The 14,921-nt window shown below is 40.4% G+C and overlaps 1 protein-coding gene across 1 annotated transcript in view; it reads left to right on the top strand.

Moving 5' to 3' along the window:
- ANO5 (anoctamin 5) overlaps positions 1-14,921 on the top strand; it is a 98,912-nt gene that overhangs the window by 61,411 nt on the left and 22,580 nt on the right. The window contains exons 13-17 of the mRNA XM_040255648.1: positions 4,502-4,653; positions 6,660-6,734; positions 8,517-8,739; positions 12,581-12,750; positions 13,651-13,748. Of these exons, the coding sequence (XP_040111582.1) occupies positions 4,502-4,653; positions 6,660-6,734; positions 8,517-8,739; positions 12,581-12,750; positions 13,651-13,748 (718 nt within the window). The remainder of the gene's footprint in view (positions 1-4,501; positions 4,654-6,659; positions 6,735-8,516; positions 8,740-12,580; positions 12,751-13,650; positions 13,749-14,921) is intronic.

Here is a 14,921-nt window from a genome sequence, read left to right as displayed (position 1 = left end):
TTCTCTCTCTTTTCTCTTTCTGGGACCTCCTCTAATGCAAATGTTTGTCTGCCTGACATTGTCCCATAAATCCTTTAAGCTAACTTCACTTTTTAAAAATCATTTTCCATTTTTATTTAATTCATTTTTGCTCCTCTGACTGGATGAATTCTACTTCCCTTTCTTGGAGTTGGCTGATTCTTTCTCAGTTTGATCTAGTAAGCTGCCAAACACTTCTGTTGAATTTTGCCATAAAATTCTTGTGTTCTTCAGCTCTGTTTAATGCTCTTGATAATACTCTTGATTTTTGTTTATTACTTTCTTAAATTTTCTGTCTCTGTTCACAGTCTCACTTTATTCATGCATTGTCCTCTGTACCTGGGTAAGCAGGTTTGTGACCCTTATTTCAAACTCTTTGTCAAGTAAATCACTTGTCTTCATTTCATTAAAGTCTTTTTCTGAAGTTTGTTTGTCTTATTCTTTTTCTTGGAACCTATTCCTCTGTTTTTTCATTTAGCTTGCCTCTTTGTGTTGATTTCAGTGCATTAGGTAAAATAACTACCTCTCCTAGCATTAAAAGTGTGGCTTGTGATTGGCCAAGCTGCCTTCTTTGTTCTCAGTGGCTCCCAGTATTTGGGGCTGTGCCAAGACCCAACAGGGTCCCAAATGGGAAGATCTCAATCAGCACCTGGATGCAGGCTGTTTAGAAGGTGGACCCTAAGGCAGCAGCTTTTAAAGTTTGCAAGTTAATCTCTTTCAAGGAAATATTGGAAGATGGGTGTTTGTGTCTGCTGCTTCCGCATTTAGCCCTGGGCAGAAAACCAGTTAGAAACTGTTTGTTTGCTACAGCAATCAAAACAGTATGGTACTGACATAAAGATGGACATGTAGATCAATGAAACAGAATGGAGTCCAGAAATAAATCCCTTTGTATATGATTAACTAATTTTCAACAGGATTTCCAAGAAAGCAAAATGAACAAAGTATAGTCTTCCAGTGGTGCTGGGAAAACTGGATATTGACATGCAAAAGAATGACATTAGATCCTTATCTTTGTCAGCTGAAAAAAAAATTCACAACCTAAAAGTTGAGAATTATTTTTCATTTAACAGACTTTTGAGGACTTCAAGCCTGGGAGGCAGACTCTCAGATAGCTCTGAGGGACTGCTCCAAAGAGATAAGGGAGGAATCAGGGTAAAAAGGAGTTTTGCAAGAAAGACCAGGTAGATGGTACATCAAAAGATTACTGTTAATTAAAGAAAGCTATATATATCGAATTAGTGAATTTAGCAGTTTTCTTGGAGAAGGCAATGGCACCCCACTCCAGTACTCTTGCCTGGAAAATCCCATGCACGGAGGAGCCTGGTAGCCTGCAGTCCATGGGGTAGTTAAGAGTCGGTCACAACTGAGCGGCTTCACTTTCACTTTTCACTTTCATGCATTGGAGAAGGAAATGGCAACCCACTCCAGTGTTCTTGCCTGGAGAATCCCAGGGACAGGGGAGCCTGGTGGGCTGCCATTTATGGGGTCGCACAGAGTCAAACATGACTGAAGTGACTTAGCAGCAGCAGCACTTTGCTATATATGGGAAGATGCAAGAGTTTGGATTCACTGAAGTCATTCCTTTGACACGCACCTTAGCTCTCTTGTCCGGTGACTCAGCTGGTAAAGAACCCACCTACCAATGCAGAAAAAAATAAGAGATGTGGGTTCGATTCCTGGGTTGGGAAGATCCACTGGAGAAGGAAATGACAACATACTCCAGTAGTCTTACCTGGAAAATTCCATGGACAAAGGACCCTGGTGGGCTACAGTCCATAGGGTGGCAAAGAGTCAGACACAACTGAGTTGTGCATGCACACTCATTACTTCGATTCGCTTCTTAACTCTATAGCAGTCGGCATTCTGTTCTTTCCTATCCTGAGTTTGCTCAAGGCTCATCACCTGGATGGTTGTAGTGGCTTGATGGCAGAAATATCCTTTGTTTACTGATGTGACAGACAACATTTTTCATTTGCATTTTGTGTGCATGCGTGCCAAGTTGCTTCAGTCACGTCAGACTCTTTGTGACCCCATGGACTGTAGCCCGCCAGGCTCCTCTGTCTATGGTATTCTCCAGGCAAGAATACTGGGGCAGGTTGCCATGCCCTCCTCCAGGGGATCTTCCTGACCCAGGCACTGAACCCATGTTTCTTACATCTTCTGCATTGGCAGGCAGGTTCTTTACCACTAACACCACCTGGAAAGCCCCTCATTCACATCTTATACTATCGCAAAAGTTAATTCAAAATGGGTTAGACTTAAACATAAGACCTGAAAGTGTAAAACTCCTAGAAGAAAACATAAGGAAAATCTTTATCACATTGGACTTGGAAATGATTTCATGCAGATGACACCAAAGTCCAGGCAACAGAAACAAACAAAATAAGCCAGAGTACATCAAACTAAAACACTTCTGAACAGCAGAGATAACAATCAACAGAATGCAAAGGCAACCCATGGAAAGGCAGAAAATATTTGCAAACCATGTTTCTGATAGGGGGTTCAGTTCAGTTCAGTTGCTCAGTCGTGTCCGACTCTTTGCGACCCCATGAATCTCAGCACGCCAGGTATCCCTGTCCATCACCATCTACCGGAGTTCACTCAGACTCACGTCCATCGAGTAATCTCTAATATATATGAGGAGCTCTTGTAGCTCAACAGTAAGAAAGAAAAAAAAAAAGAATAACCTGATTTAAAAATGGACAAAGAACTTGCATAGGCATTTCTCCAAAGAAGTTATACAAATGACCAACAGATAACATGAAAAAAAAAATACTTAATGTCTAGTTCTCAGTTCAGTTCAGTTCAGTCGCTCAGTCATGTCCGACTCTGCGACCCCATGAATCGCAGCACGCCAGGCCTCCCTGTCCATCACCAACTCCCGGAGTTCACTCAGACTCACATCCATCGAGTCAGTGATGCCATCCAGCCATCTCATCCTCTGTCGTTCCCTTCTCCTCCTGCCCCCAATCCCTCCCAGCATCAGAGTCTTTTCCAATGAGTCAACTCTTTGCATGAGGTGGCCAGAGTACTGGAGCTTCAGCTTTAGCATCATTCCTTCCAAAGAAATCCCAGGGCTGATCTCCTTCAGAATGCACTGGTTGGATCTCCTTGCAGTCCAGGGAAATGCAAATCAAACCACAATGAGATGGTATCTCATACCTGTCAGGATGACTGTTACCAATATTAAAAAAAAAAAAAAAAGGCATGTTAATGAGGATGTTGAGAATAACAATGAACTCCTGTATACTATGGATGGGAGTGCTAAATGGTACAACGAGAACAGGGTGGAAGTTCCTCAAAAATTAAAAGTAGAACTGCCATGTTCTGCAGCAATCCCATTTCTGGGCATTTACCCAAAACAATTGAAATCAGGATCTCAAAGAGATGTTAGCATTCCCATACTCACTGCAACACTCTCTATTAATACATTAACCAAGGTGTGGAGTGGAAACAGCCTAAATGTCCACTGATAGACAGATGGTTAAAGAAACTGCTGTGTGTATGTGTTTTGTATATTCATATATATATACATATATATAAACCAGTTACATCTATGCCTTAGGATTCTAAGAGTTTCTGGGGGTGCTGATCACATTTGTGTGCTTGTCTGTAAATATATTATTCTTTAAGTGATAGTTTATTTTAAAAACTATATATATTGCATATTACACTATATATAATAATATATAGTACACATATATAGTATATGTACGTATAGTATATGCATATATCCTCTATAGTATATATGTATAATATATACATTATGCATCAGGTGCTTCCCTCGTGGCTCAGACGGTACAGTGTCTGCCTGCAATGCAGGAGACCCGGGTTCAACCCCTGGGTCAGGAAGATCCCCTGGAGAAGGAAATGGCAACCCACTCCAGTACACTTGCCTGGAAAATTCCATAGACAGAGGAGCCTGGTGAGCTACAGTCCATGGGGTCGCAAAGAGTCGGACACAACTGAGCGACTTCACTTTCATGTACAGAGAGAGACAGACCAACAGATGTAGACAGAGGAGAGAAGCACAGAGGCACGAAGAAAAATATTGTGCTGTGAAACGGCTCTTGTATTTTCCTTAAGTTTTCCTAAGCCTGAGAGAGTGGTACTGTTGCTTGAATGATTTCAGTAAAACACATGTAAGCAAAATCAAGGTGATAGTAAAATGTCACATTCAAATATTATTTCAAGTTATCTGAATGAAGAAAGAGAGAATACTGTGCCTAGAAAAATTTTTCTGTGTTTATCTAAGAAACTAGTTTGTATTTATATATAGAGTTATTTCAATACTATTTTGTAGTATTATACTAAAATTCACAGTATTATAATTTTATCATAAAACATAATAGTAACAGAATAACCATCATACAACCAAAATGATTTTTCTAAAGGAAAGAAAACCCGGTTACTGACTTCTTATTCATTTATTGTGCCATCTCCTTATTATATTTGTTTTTATATATTTCTTTGCCCATAGTCACATTGTTTTTGGAGTTTTGGAAGCGACGACAAGCCAGATTGGAATATGAGTGGGACCTGGTAGACTTTGAAGAGGAGCAGCAGCAGCTCCAGCTAAGACCTGAATTTGAAGCTATGTGCACAAAAAGGAAACTGAATGCAGTGACTCAGGTATATTAGGAAGCTGAAATAGGCAGTGTATTTCAGTGGACACACTGCCTGTGGGTGGCCTCTCAAATAATGATGTCCATTTTAATCTGCTGTTAAATATGAATATTCTCCAACATAAAAATCACATAAACTTATTTACTTGATTCTAATATGCATTTTGAACACGTGAAAAAGTAGGTAGAAAAGAGTAATGAGTCCCAGGATGGAGTCATCACCCAACTTCAATGATTATTAATTCACGGGCAATCTTTTTTCTTTTACACACCCAACCAACCCCCCCTCCCCCACCACTAGATTGAGCATGCGTGCGTGTGTGCTAAATCACTTCAGCCATGTCTAACTCTGTGTGACCCCGTGGACTGTAGCCCACCAGGCTCCTCTGTCCATGAGATTCTCCAGGCAAGAATACGGGAGTGGGTTGCCATGCCCTCTGCCAGGGGATCTTCCCGACTCAGGGATCGAACCTGCATCTCCTGTGTCTCCCGCAGTGGCGGGCGGGTTCTTTACCGCTATTGCCACCTGCAATTATTTTGAAGCAGATCCAAGCCATCATACATAAAACACCTAGTTTTAATGCTAAGTGGAATAAAATGAAATGGAAAGTAGTGTGTTGTGGACTTTATATATAAATTTAAATATATATGAAACACACAGACATATATGGAAATGATACTAAGTTAATGTGTGAAAATTAAAATGGTATTAAGGTAGTGAGCTTATGATTGATTGCTTTATTAGACCAAAGTTTATCCATCTAGACCATACTAATTGACTATAATGGGAAGATAATTGCACTGATGTCTAGAAAGGAAAGTCTAGATTTAGGGATAACTGGCAAACTGGCTGTATGTTGTTAATTGAGTTTTTTGACTTCTTGTTATCTCATTTTTGTTTCATGTGAAAATGAAAGGTACTTGGTAACTCTTGGCTGCATATTCTTAGAGTTCTCACCTTGCCATACTCTATAATCACCATGTTACCTGATGATATTAAAGGAAGACTAGAAAGCCTCTAAAATCTCTTCAGTACAATTCCCTACTCTGTTCAGGACACTATTCTTAATGTATAACACTCAAAATCCTCACAGTTCAAGCATTCACTAAAGATTTATTAAATTGCATTGAAACAATACAAAAAATTCAGTAAATGAAGAGAAAAATCACCTCAGACAATATATTAATAATTGAAATTGATTGACATATATTAAAAGAAATATTATCCTAATAATGATTTGATGTATATCTGTTCATACTTCATGGGATAGAAAAAGAATATAAAAGCAGTTCAGCTGGCTTTGCCAAAAACTATTGACCTAAAACTAAGATGTACTGAATGTTTACATTTGAAACCAGTTAAAAAAACATATGTATTAGTTCACTGTGAATCATCTACTTCACTTAGCTTTAATGGTTTTGAAATGAGGTTTTTAACTTCATTGCAGTACTCCTTCAGTCGTTAAGCACAACCTAACCTCTTACACTTGAGTCTGTTAGGGACATGCACATGCCTGCATGAAAACCCACACAAGTGTACATGCAAATATGCACACACAGACAAACACACAAACGTTGGAGACACACATGTACATCATCAGATGTATGCACACACATCCTGAAGTTCAGGAGAGCTCTTGGGCAGCGTGCCCAATTCAGTGTAACTCAATTAGAAAATTTTAACGTCATTAAAGCATATCCACTGAGCAGCAGCCTTCAGGTTTGGGGTTTGTTTTTTCCTGTCTATGTTGCCCTGAATACCACTAGAATTCAACACTCAGGAAATAATGTATATCTTATAAGTCTTATCATTTGTAGAATATTCCATCTAGGAGCCCTAAAGGTTTCTACCTAAATGTAAGGAACCACTACTAGAATGTAGCTTTCCATGAGCTACGGTGAATCCACTGATTCAGAGCTACTTGAACTGGGCTTTGTGATTTTGACTACTCATTGGAATCCCAACTTTGAGGATAGATTTTTAATTTTGCTGTGATTTCTTCAAAATTACAGGAGATGGAACCTTACTTGCCTCTATGTAGCCGTCTTCCATGGTACATTTTATCAGGAGTCACAGTGACATTATGGGTGAGCATTCTTTAAAACTGTTGTGATCTATTTGATTTCAGATCATATTGGGGTTACTTCAACAGTTTCATCTGCAGTGGCCTGCATCCCTCTCTTCCCTCCCACTCCATGGTATTTTGTTTTTATCTTGAATGGAGCACTTACATAAAATAAACTGTAATTTACATGGATGTGTCATAATTAAAACTTGGAAAAAGTGTTGTGGGGAGAGAGAGGTGCTTTATATTAAGGCCTATTCCTCCTCCTCCCCCAGCTCTTTGTTAATCTCGTGATAACTTGAAATCAGAACAGTATAATAAATAATGTGATTACAGGCTATTTGGTTAGTTTTTTTTAAAAAAATATTAATTTGTCTTTATACCCATCTAGAGTATCTATACAATACCATTAAGGTTCATTCTCTTGCCAAAATAATGGAAGAAAATGTTACATCTTCTACTTAAAGAATTTAATGAGTATATTCCATTGTTCTCCATGCCTTTTACCTAATAGCTTCCTCCATCTTCATAATCTATTTCCTTCCTTCCCTTTCCAAATCTATGCCCTCTTACAGTTGACCTTTAATTTTAGGAAACAGACAAAGTTACCCTCTGAGATGTTAGCCTGTTGAAGTATAAATAATTTACAATTGTAGACTATTGATTAACCTCACTACTCCATGTTGTCCCATAATTTTTTAAATCTTTAACCTTTTTTATTTAAAGGCATTGGTTTTTCTATTTAAATGTGTATTTTCCTAGATGATATAACAATCATTTTAGGAGAGATAATAGAATTAAAAGGGGTTATAATCAATCGGGGACACTAAATGAATAATATTTTAGAGTGTGGTAAGATCACTGTCATTTATTTCTAGTACTCATTTAATTTTATTCAGTTCCTCAACTTTCTCAATAAAATTCTCCAATCATTGTTATAAAGATCTTTGTGATTTTGCAGTATGGGAAGGTATAAAATTTATACTGGATCTATACAAATATCTAAACTACCAGGCATATCAGACTGCTAATGGCAATATTGTAAGGGGAAATAAAATTGAATTTTTAAACATATTTTTCTTGAGAAAGTATTAATCTTCACAATACATATTTAACTAAAGCAGAGGTTACCAAACATTTGCTGTAAAGGATATGTTATAGATTTTGTGGGCCACAAATACTCTCTTACACATAATTGTCTTCTTCTTTATAATCTTTTAAAAATGCAAAAAAAGGAAAAAATCTTAGAGGGCTACCCAGGAACAGGTAAGGCTACAGTCAGATGCTGGCTTGCTGGCAAATTTTCCAGCTTGTTCAAGAGGGTGGACTTAGAGGATGAGCAATGAGCACTTTTCTATTTTCTACTTACTCAGCTGCTACCATATGCCTTATCTCTAACCTTTTTACTTTTCCAGTTTTCATTTCCTGTTATTTATACCATCTACAGTGAGAGGGGGCTTCCTTGGTGGCTCAGCGGTAAAGAATCCGCCTGCCAAACAGGAGATGTGGGTTTGACCCCTGAGTCAGGAAGATCCCCTGGAGAAGGAAATGGCAACCCAGTATTCTTGCCTGGGAAATCCCACGGACAGAGGAGCCTGGTGGGCTACAATCTATGAGATGGCAAGAGCTGAGCATGACTGAGCAACCAACCAACAACAGTAGTGAGAGGAACTGGCTTGGCTTGCTCTCCATGTCAGACCTGCTAAGCTTAACATATGAGCTGAAGAGAAGAGTATGTTTCAGCCGTGTATGCGTCGCACAGATACAGAGACCAGAGTGACCAGTTTTTGTTTCCCTTCCCCAGATGGCTCTGGTTGTCGCGTGTATGGTAGCTGTGATTGTATACCGCCTGTCAGTCTTTGCTACATTTGCTAGCTTCATGGAAAGTGAAGCATCCTTAAAGCATGTCAAAAGTTTCCTCACTCCCCAGATAACCACATCTCTCTCTGGATCGTGCTTGAACTTTATTGTCATCTTGATCTTGAATTTCTTTTATGAAAAGATATCTGCCTGGATTACAAAAATGGGTAAGCTGGCCAAATCATTAGTATGACTCCGAAAAAGAATTCCTACCAATGTTACACCTTCATTCTGGATCAGCCCCCAGGGAGTTCACTTTTCAAAGCACATTTCAAGACAGTTTTGCTCTACAGGTAGACGCATAGCCTGGTACTTCAGAATTCCTGAACAGCTACATTCAGGCCTATTATAAGAATATGCAAAGAAGATCTACAGAATTAGGCCTCTGTAGATCTTCTTTGCATATTGTTGCCTTAATCCTTCCTTGATGGGATTAATTGAAGCCTAAATAAAATCCTCACACATTTCTCAAGACACAGATAATTTTTATTTCTTGTATATGGTTTTTGGAAGGTGTTGAATTTTGAAAGCCTGTTGTCAGAAAAGCAGATCAGGTCCTCCTGAATAAATCTAAAAGTTAGTGCTTTTCTTTTCAGTTGGCATGTCTTAAGACCTGGGTTATGTTCTTGTGAAAATTTCTCCTAAAGCCATGAGGGAAGGTGAAGAGGTCCCAGGTGGAATGGGAGGTTCAGTTGGGGAGAGTAGCACAGTTTTTTCCTGCCCTTGCCCCCAGCAAGCTGGAGATGAGATCAGAGACTTAGCTCCTGCCTCACCTTCTTCTGTGACTGCATTCTCCGAGAACTTCTGCGTCTTCTCCAAATCTGTGCACTGTCATTAGACCAATGGTAACCGAAAAGGCAGCACAGTATTTACTCAGCACTAGGATAAACACTGGAGAAGGAAATAGCAACCCACTCCAGTATTCTTACCTGGAGAACCCCATGGACAGAGGAGTTTGGTGGGCTGCTGTCCATGGGGTCCCACAGAGTCGGACATGACTGAAGCGACTTTAGCATGCATGCATGCATTGGAGAAGGAAATGGCAACCCACTCAGGTATTCTTGCCTGGAGAATCCCAGGGACAGAGGAGCCTTGTGGGCTGCCGTTTATGGGGTCGCACAGAGTTAGACACGACTGAAGCGACTTAGCAGCAGCAGCAGGGTAAACACTGGGAAGTCACTTCTATTAAATATTGTTTCAAATTTGGAGTTCACAACAGTGTGTGTGTGTGTGTGTGTATACATATATATGTGTCTCTGTGTGTGTGTATATGCACCTAAAACTCAGTTCAGTTCAGTTCAGTTCAGTTCAGTCACTCAGTCATCTTCGACTCTTTGCGACCCCATGAATCCTAGCACGCCAGGCCTCCCTGTCCATCATCGACTCCCGGAATTCACTCAGACACGTCCATCGAGTCAGTGATGCCATCCAGCCATCTCATCCTCGGTTGTCCCCTTCTCCTCCTGCCTCCAATCCCTCCCAGCATCAGAGTCTTTTCCAATGAGTCAACCCTTTGCATGAGGTGGCCAAAGTACTGGAGTTTCAGCTTTAGCATCATTCCTTCCAAAGAAATCCCAGGGCTGATCTCCTTCAGAATGGACTGGTTGGATCTCCTTGCAGTCCAAGGGACTCTCAAGAGTCTTCTCCAACACCACAGTTCAAAAGTATCAATTCTTCGGCGCTCAGCCTTCTTCACAGTCCAACTCTCACATCCATACATGACTACAGGAAAAACCATACCCTTGACTAGACAGACCTTGGTCGGCAAAATAATGTCTCTGCTTTTGAATATGCTATCTAGGTTGGTCATAACTTTTCTTCCAAGGAGTAAGCGTCTTTTAATTTCATGGCTACAGTCACCATCTGCAGTGATTTTGGAGCCCCCCAAAAATAAAGTCTGACACTGTTTCCACTGTTTCCCCATATATTTCCCATGAAGTGATGGGACCGGATGCCCTGATCTTCGTTTTCTGAATGTTGAGCTTTAGGCCACCTTTTTCACTCTCCACTTTCACTTTCATCAAGAAGCTTTTTAGTTCCTCTTCACTTTCTGCCATAAGGGTGGTGTCATCTGCATATCTGAGGTTACTGATATTTCTCCCGGCAATCTTGATTCCAGCTTGTGTTTCTTCCAGTCCAGCGTTTCTCATGATGTACTCTGCATAGAAGTTGAATAAGCAGGGTGACAATATACAGCCTTGACGTACCCCTTTTCCTATTTGGAACCAGTCTGTTGTTCCATGTCCAGTTCTAACTGTTGCTTCCTGACCTGCATACAGATTTCTCTAGAGGCAGGTCAGGTGGTCTGGTATTCCCATCTCTTTCAGAATTTTCCAGTTTATTGTGATCCACACAGTCAAAGGCTTTGGCATAGTCAATAAAGCAGAAATAGATGTTTTTCTGGAACTCTCTTGCTTTTTCCATGATCCAGCGGATGTTAGCAATTTGATCTCTGGTTCCTCTGCCTTTTCTAAAACCAGCTTGAACATCAGGAATTTCACGGTTCACGTATTGCTGAAGCCTGGCTTAGAGAATTTTGAGCATTACTTTACTAGCATGTGACATGAGTGCAATTGTGCGGTAGTTTGAACATTTTTTGGCATTGCCTTTCTTTGGGATTGGAATGAAAACTGACCTTTTCCAGGCCCGTGGCCACTGCTGAGTTTTCCAAATTTGCTGGCATATTGAGTGCAGCACTTTCACAGCATCATCTTTCAGGATTTGAAACAGCTCAACTGGAATTCCATCACCTCCACTAGCTTTGTTCTTAGTGATGCTTTCCAAGGCCCACTTGACTTCACATTCCAGGATGTCTGGCTCTAGATGAGTGATCACACCATCATGATTATCTGGGTCATGAAGATCTTTCATGTACAGTTGTTCCGTGTATTCTTGCCACCTCTTCTTAATATCTTCTGCTTCTGTTAGGCCCATACCATTTCTGTCCTTTATCGAGCCCATCTTTGCATGAAATGTAAAAACCCAAGCACCTAAAAATACCTTAGCTTTCATCACTGAGAAAAATCACCTGTACTCACATTAGAGATTTTGTAGGAATGCAACTAAATTTTAGTAAAGTTTAGGAGTTATCTGTGTCTTCAGAATATGTGTTACCATTTCCATGTTGCTGAACATGTCATGGTTTTGGCTGTATCAGCTCATACCCTTGGAAGATATCATCTCAGAAAAACATGGTCCCTTACTCTTCGTGGCTCATGCCATTCTCCTGTGGTGTGAAGAGACTCTTAACATTTTCTTATCTTTGGAGTTTATTAAGCGATAGATCATGATCATCCAATTCAAATGAAGGAGAGGGGAAATGTGTACTATTGCTGCCACTGTTTGCATGACATTGTTTTAAAAATTGATAAACCCATTTAATTCATGAGAGGGAAGCACAAATCAATGTGGAAATCACCCTTTGCCCTTTATATGATTTACTTTGTTTAAACTGGATTGGAAATAGACAAGAGAGATCTTAAATATTTACAGGATATCATATAGTGATATGGAGATGAAAATGGCAACCCACTCCAGTACTCTTGCCTGGAGAATCCCTTGGACCAAGGAGCCTGGTGAGCTACAGTCCATGGGATTGCAGAGTTGGACATGACTGAGCGACTGACACACACACACACACACACACAAACACACACACAGATATCCTGGGAATCATGGAGATGAGCAGGAGGCACTTCAGTTTGATAAGGGTTTGAATTCCGTATTCTGACTGTGTGGCCCTAGGCAAGTATTTCACCCCTCTAAACATACTAGTGATGGCTTCCCAGGCTTCTCTGGTGATGAGATTAATGCAATGCTGGTCCTAGAAAGCTTGGTACACATCCATAGCTAGTTAGTATTGGTCAGTTATGAACTGAGTGGGGAGCATTTCAATAGACTCTGAGTAATATGACTAGCTATCCATCTGTCCCAGGGAGTAAAACACTTTACGAAGAAACAGGAAGGTGTGTTATTAAACCTTGTTGCTGTTGTTTGTTTTTTTCTCAGAAATTCCTCGGACTCACCAGGAGTATGAGAGCAGTCTTACCTTGAAAATGTTCCTGTTTCAGTTTGTAAATTACTATTCATCCTGCTTCTACGTAGCTTTCTTTAAAGGGAAGTTTGTGGGATATCCCGGAAAATACACATATTTGTTTGGTGTGTGGAGAAGTGAAGAGGTAAGAGTTCTCTAGAGGGGTGATATTTATGGCTTCAGTAACTCATTGTTAATCCAATACCTTTTTGGTGTGCCCCACAGTTACTCAAATTTTATCACATTTCAAGAAAAGTCTAAGATACGGACTCTGTCCATGGAGCATATTGGTCTTAGAATCCTGCTATCTGATAAACTCTCCAGTTTATTTGGGGAAGGAAAGTTATATTGTACCTATTGTTTGATATAAAATATGAGCTATGAACTGGAATAAGTAAGTTCTATATTCCTGAAGGCTTCCAGCAAAGGATGGATGATAACTTTCTAGAGGTACAGCAGAAAGGGCGCCCCACATGGGTGTAGAATTAGACCAGCTCAGTCATTTCCAAATCTGGCTTGCAACCAGATCACATGAAGAAAATAACAACTTCCAGCCCTAACACAGATAGAAAGATTCAGAATTTTCTAAGAATAAGGCCCAGAAAAGTGTTTTGTGTGTTTTTTTTTTTTTTTTTTTAACATATTTCACAGCTGAATCTGCTAGCTTCCCTTAGTAGCTCTGTTGGTAAAGAATCTGCCTGCAGTGCAGGAGATGTGGGTTTGATTCCTGGGTGAGGAAGATCCCCTGGAGAAGGAAATGGCTACCCACTTGAGTATTCTTGCCTGGAGAACCCCCATGGACAGAGGAGCCTGGCAGGCACAGTCCATGGGGTCTCAAGAGTTGGAGGACACGACTTAGCAATTAAATTACCACCACCACCACTGTGATCATGCTTGAAACTTGGAAGTAAATATCCCTTTGTATCATTTAATATCTGTTCCAATGCAAATCTTCAGATTCTCACCTTCTGGTTTGAGATTTCTTTTGTTGCAGAAGTCCATCTTTCATCATTCACTTAATTTTTCTCCTTTTTCTTCCTGCTAGTGTGATCCTGCAGGCTGTCTAGTAGAACTGACAACCCAGTTGACCATCATAATGACTGGGAAACAGATCTTCGGAAACATTAAAGAGGCCATTTATCCGTATGTATGACTTACAGGTTTTTGCTTGATTTAAGTAACCATGAGAGATTTCCTCTGAAAGAAGGTGGAATTCTTTGATTATCACGGTGCCTTTGTTAGCTAACGTCTAAGTCAACAGTAACAACAGCAAAATATTCACTTTAAAAAATGATGTATTTTAATTGGAGGATAATTGTAATATTGTGGTGGTTTTTGCCATGCATCGACATGAATCAGCCATGGGTGCACATGTTTCCCCCATCCTGAAGTCCCCTCTCACCTCCCTCCCCACCCCATCCCTCTAGATTGTCCCGGAGCATTGGCTTTGAGTGCCCTGCTTCATGCATCGAATTTGCATTGGTCATCTGTTTTACATGGGGTAATATACATGTTCAGTGCTAGTCCACTTTTAATCAACAGTCAAATGTATATAAAGGTAATACAGACTTTTAAATATGCATCTCTCTTTGCTTCAGTGAAGTTTAGGGAAAGATAATTATCCCTGTCTCCTGTGAATATTTCACTGGGAAATCTAAATGTTATATGCCCTGTAAATTATTCTATAGTTGCATTTTATTTCTCAAAATTACTAGAAGTCAAACCCTTTGAAGATATCTGTGTGTCATGGACACATCTGTTACTGAACCAAACTTGGGTCCACTTGCCGGCCCACAGTAAAGCCAATCTACCAACATCAGATTGTGGTAAAGGAAAGTGTAGTGTTTATTGTTCAGTTCAGTCACTCAGTCGTGTCCGACTCTTTGCGACCCCACGAACTGCAGCACACCAGGCCTCCCTGTCCATCACCAACTCCTGGAGTCCGCTCAAACCCATGTCCATCGAGTTGGTGCTGCCATCCAACCATCTCATCCTCTGTTGTCCCCTTCTCCTCCTGCCCTCAAACTTTCCCAGCATCAGGGTCTTTTCAAATGAGTCAGCTCTTCACATCAGGTGGCCAAAGTATTGGAGTTTCAGCTTTAACATCAGTCCTTCCAATGAACACCCAGGACTGATCTCCTTTAGAATGGACTGGTTGGATCTCCTTATAGTCCAAGGGACTCTCAAGAGTCTTCTCCAACACCACAGTTCAAAAGCTTCAATTCTTCAGCGCTCAGCTTTCTTTATTGTCCAACTCTCACATCCATACATGACCACTGGAAAAACCATAGCCTTGACTAGACGGACCTTAGTTGG

This window comes from Oryx dammah, unplaced genomic scaffold (assembly GCF_014754425.2).
Source record: "Oryx dammah isolate SB20612 unplaced genomic scaffold, SCBI_Odam_1.1 HiC_scaffold_15, whole genome shotgun sequence".
Taxonomy (NCBI): Eukaryota; Metazoa; Chordata; class Mammalia; order Artiodactyla; family Bovidae; genus Oryx; species Oryx dammah.
The sequence above is the reverse complement of the archived record's forward strand: the minus strand, read 5'-3'. Positions and strand labels throughout refer to the sequence as shown.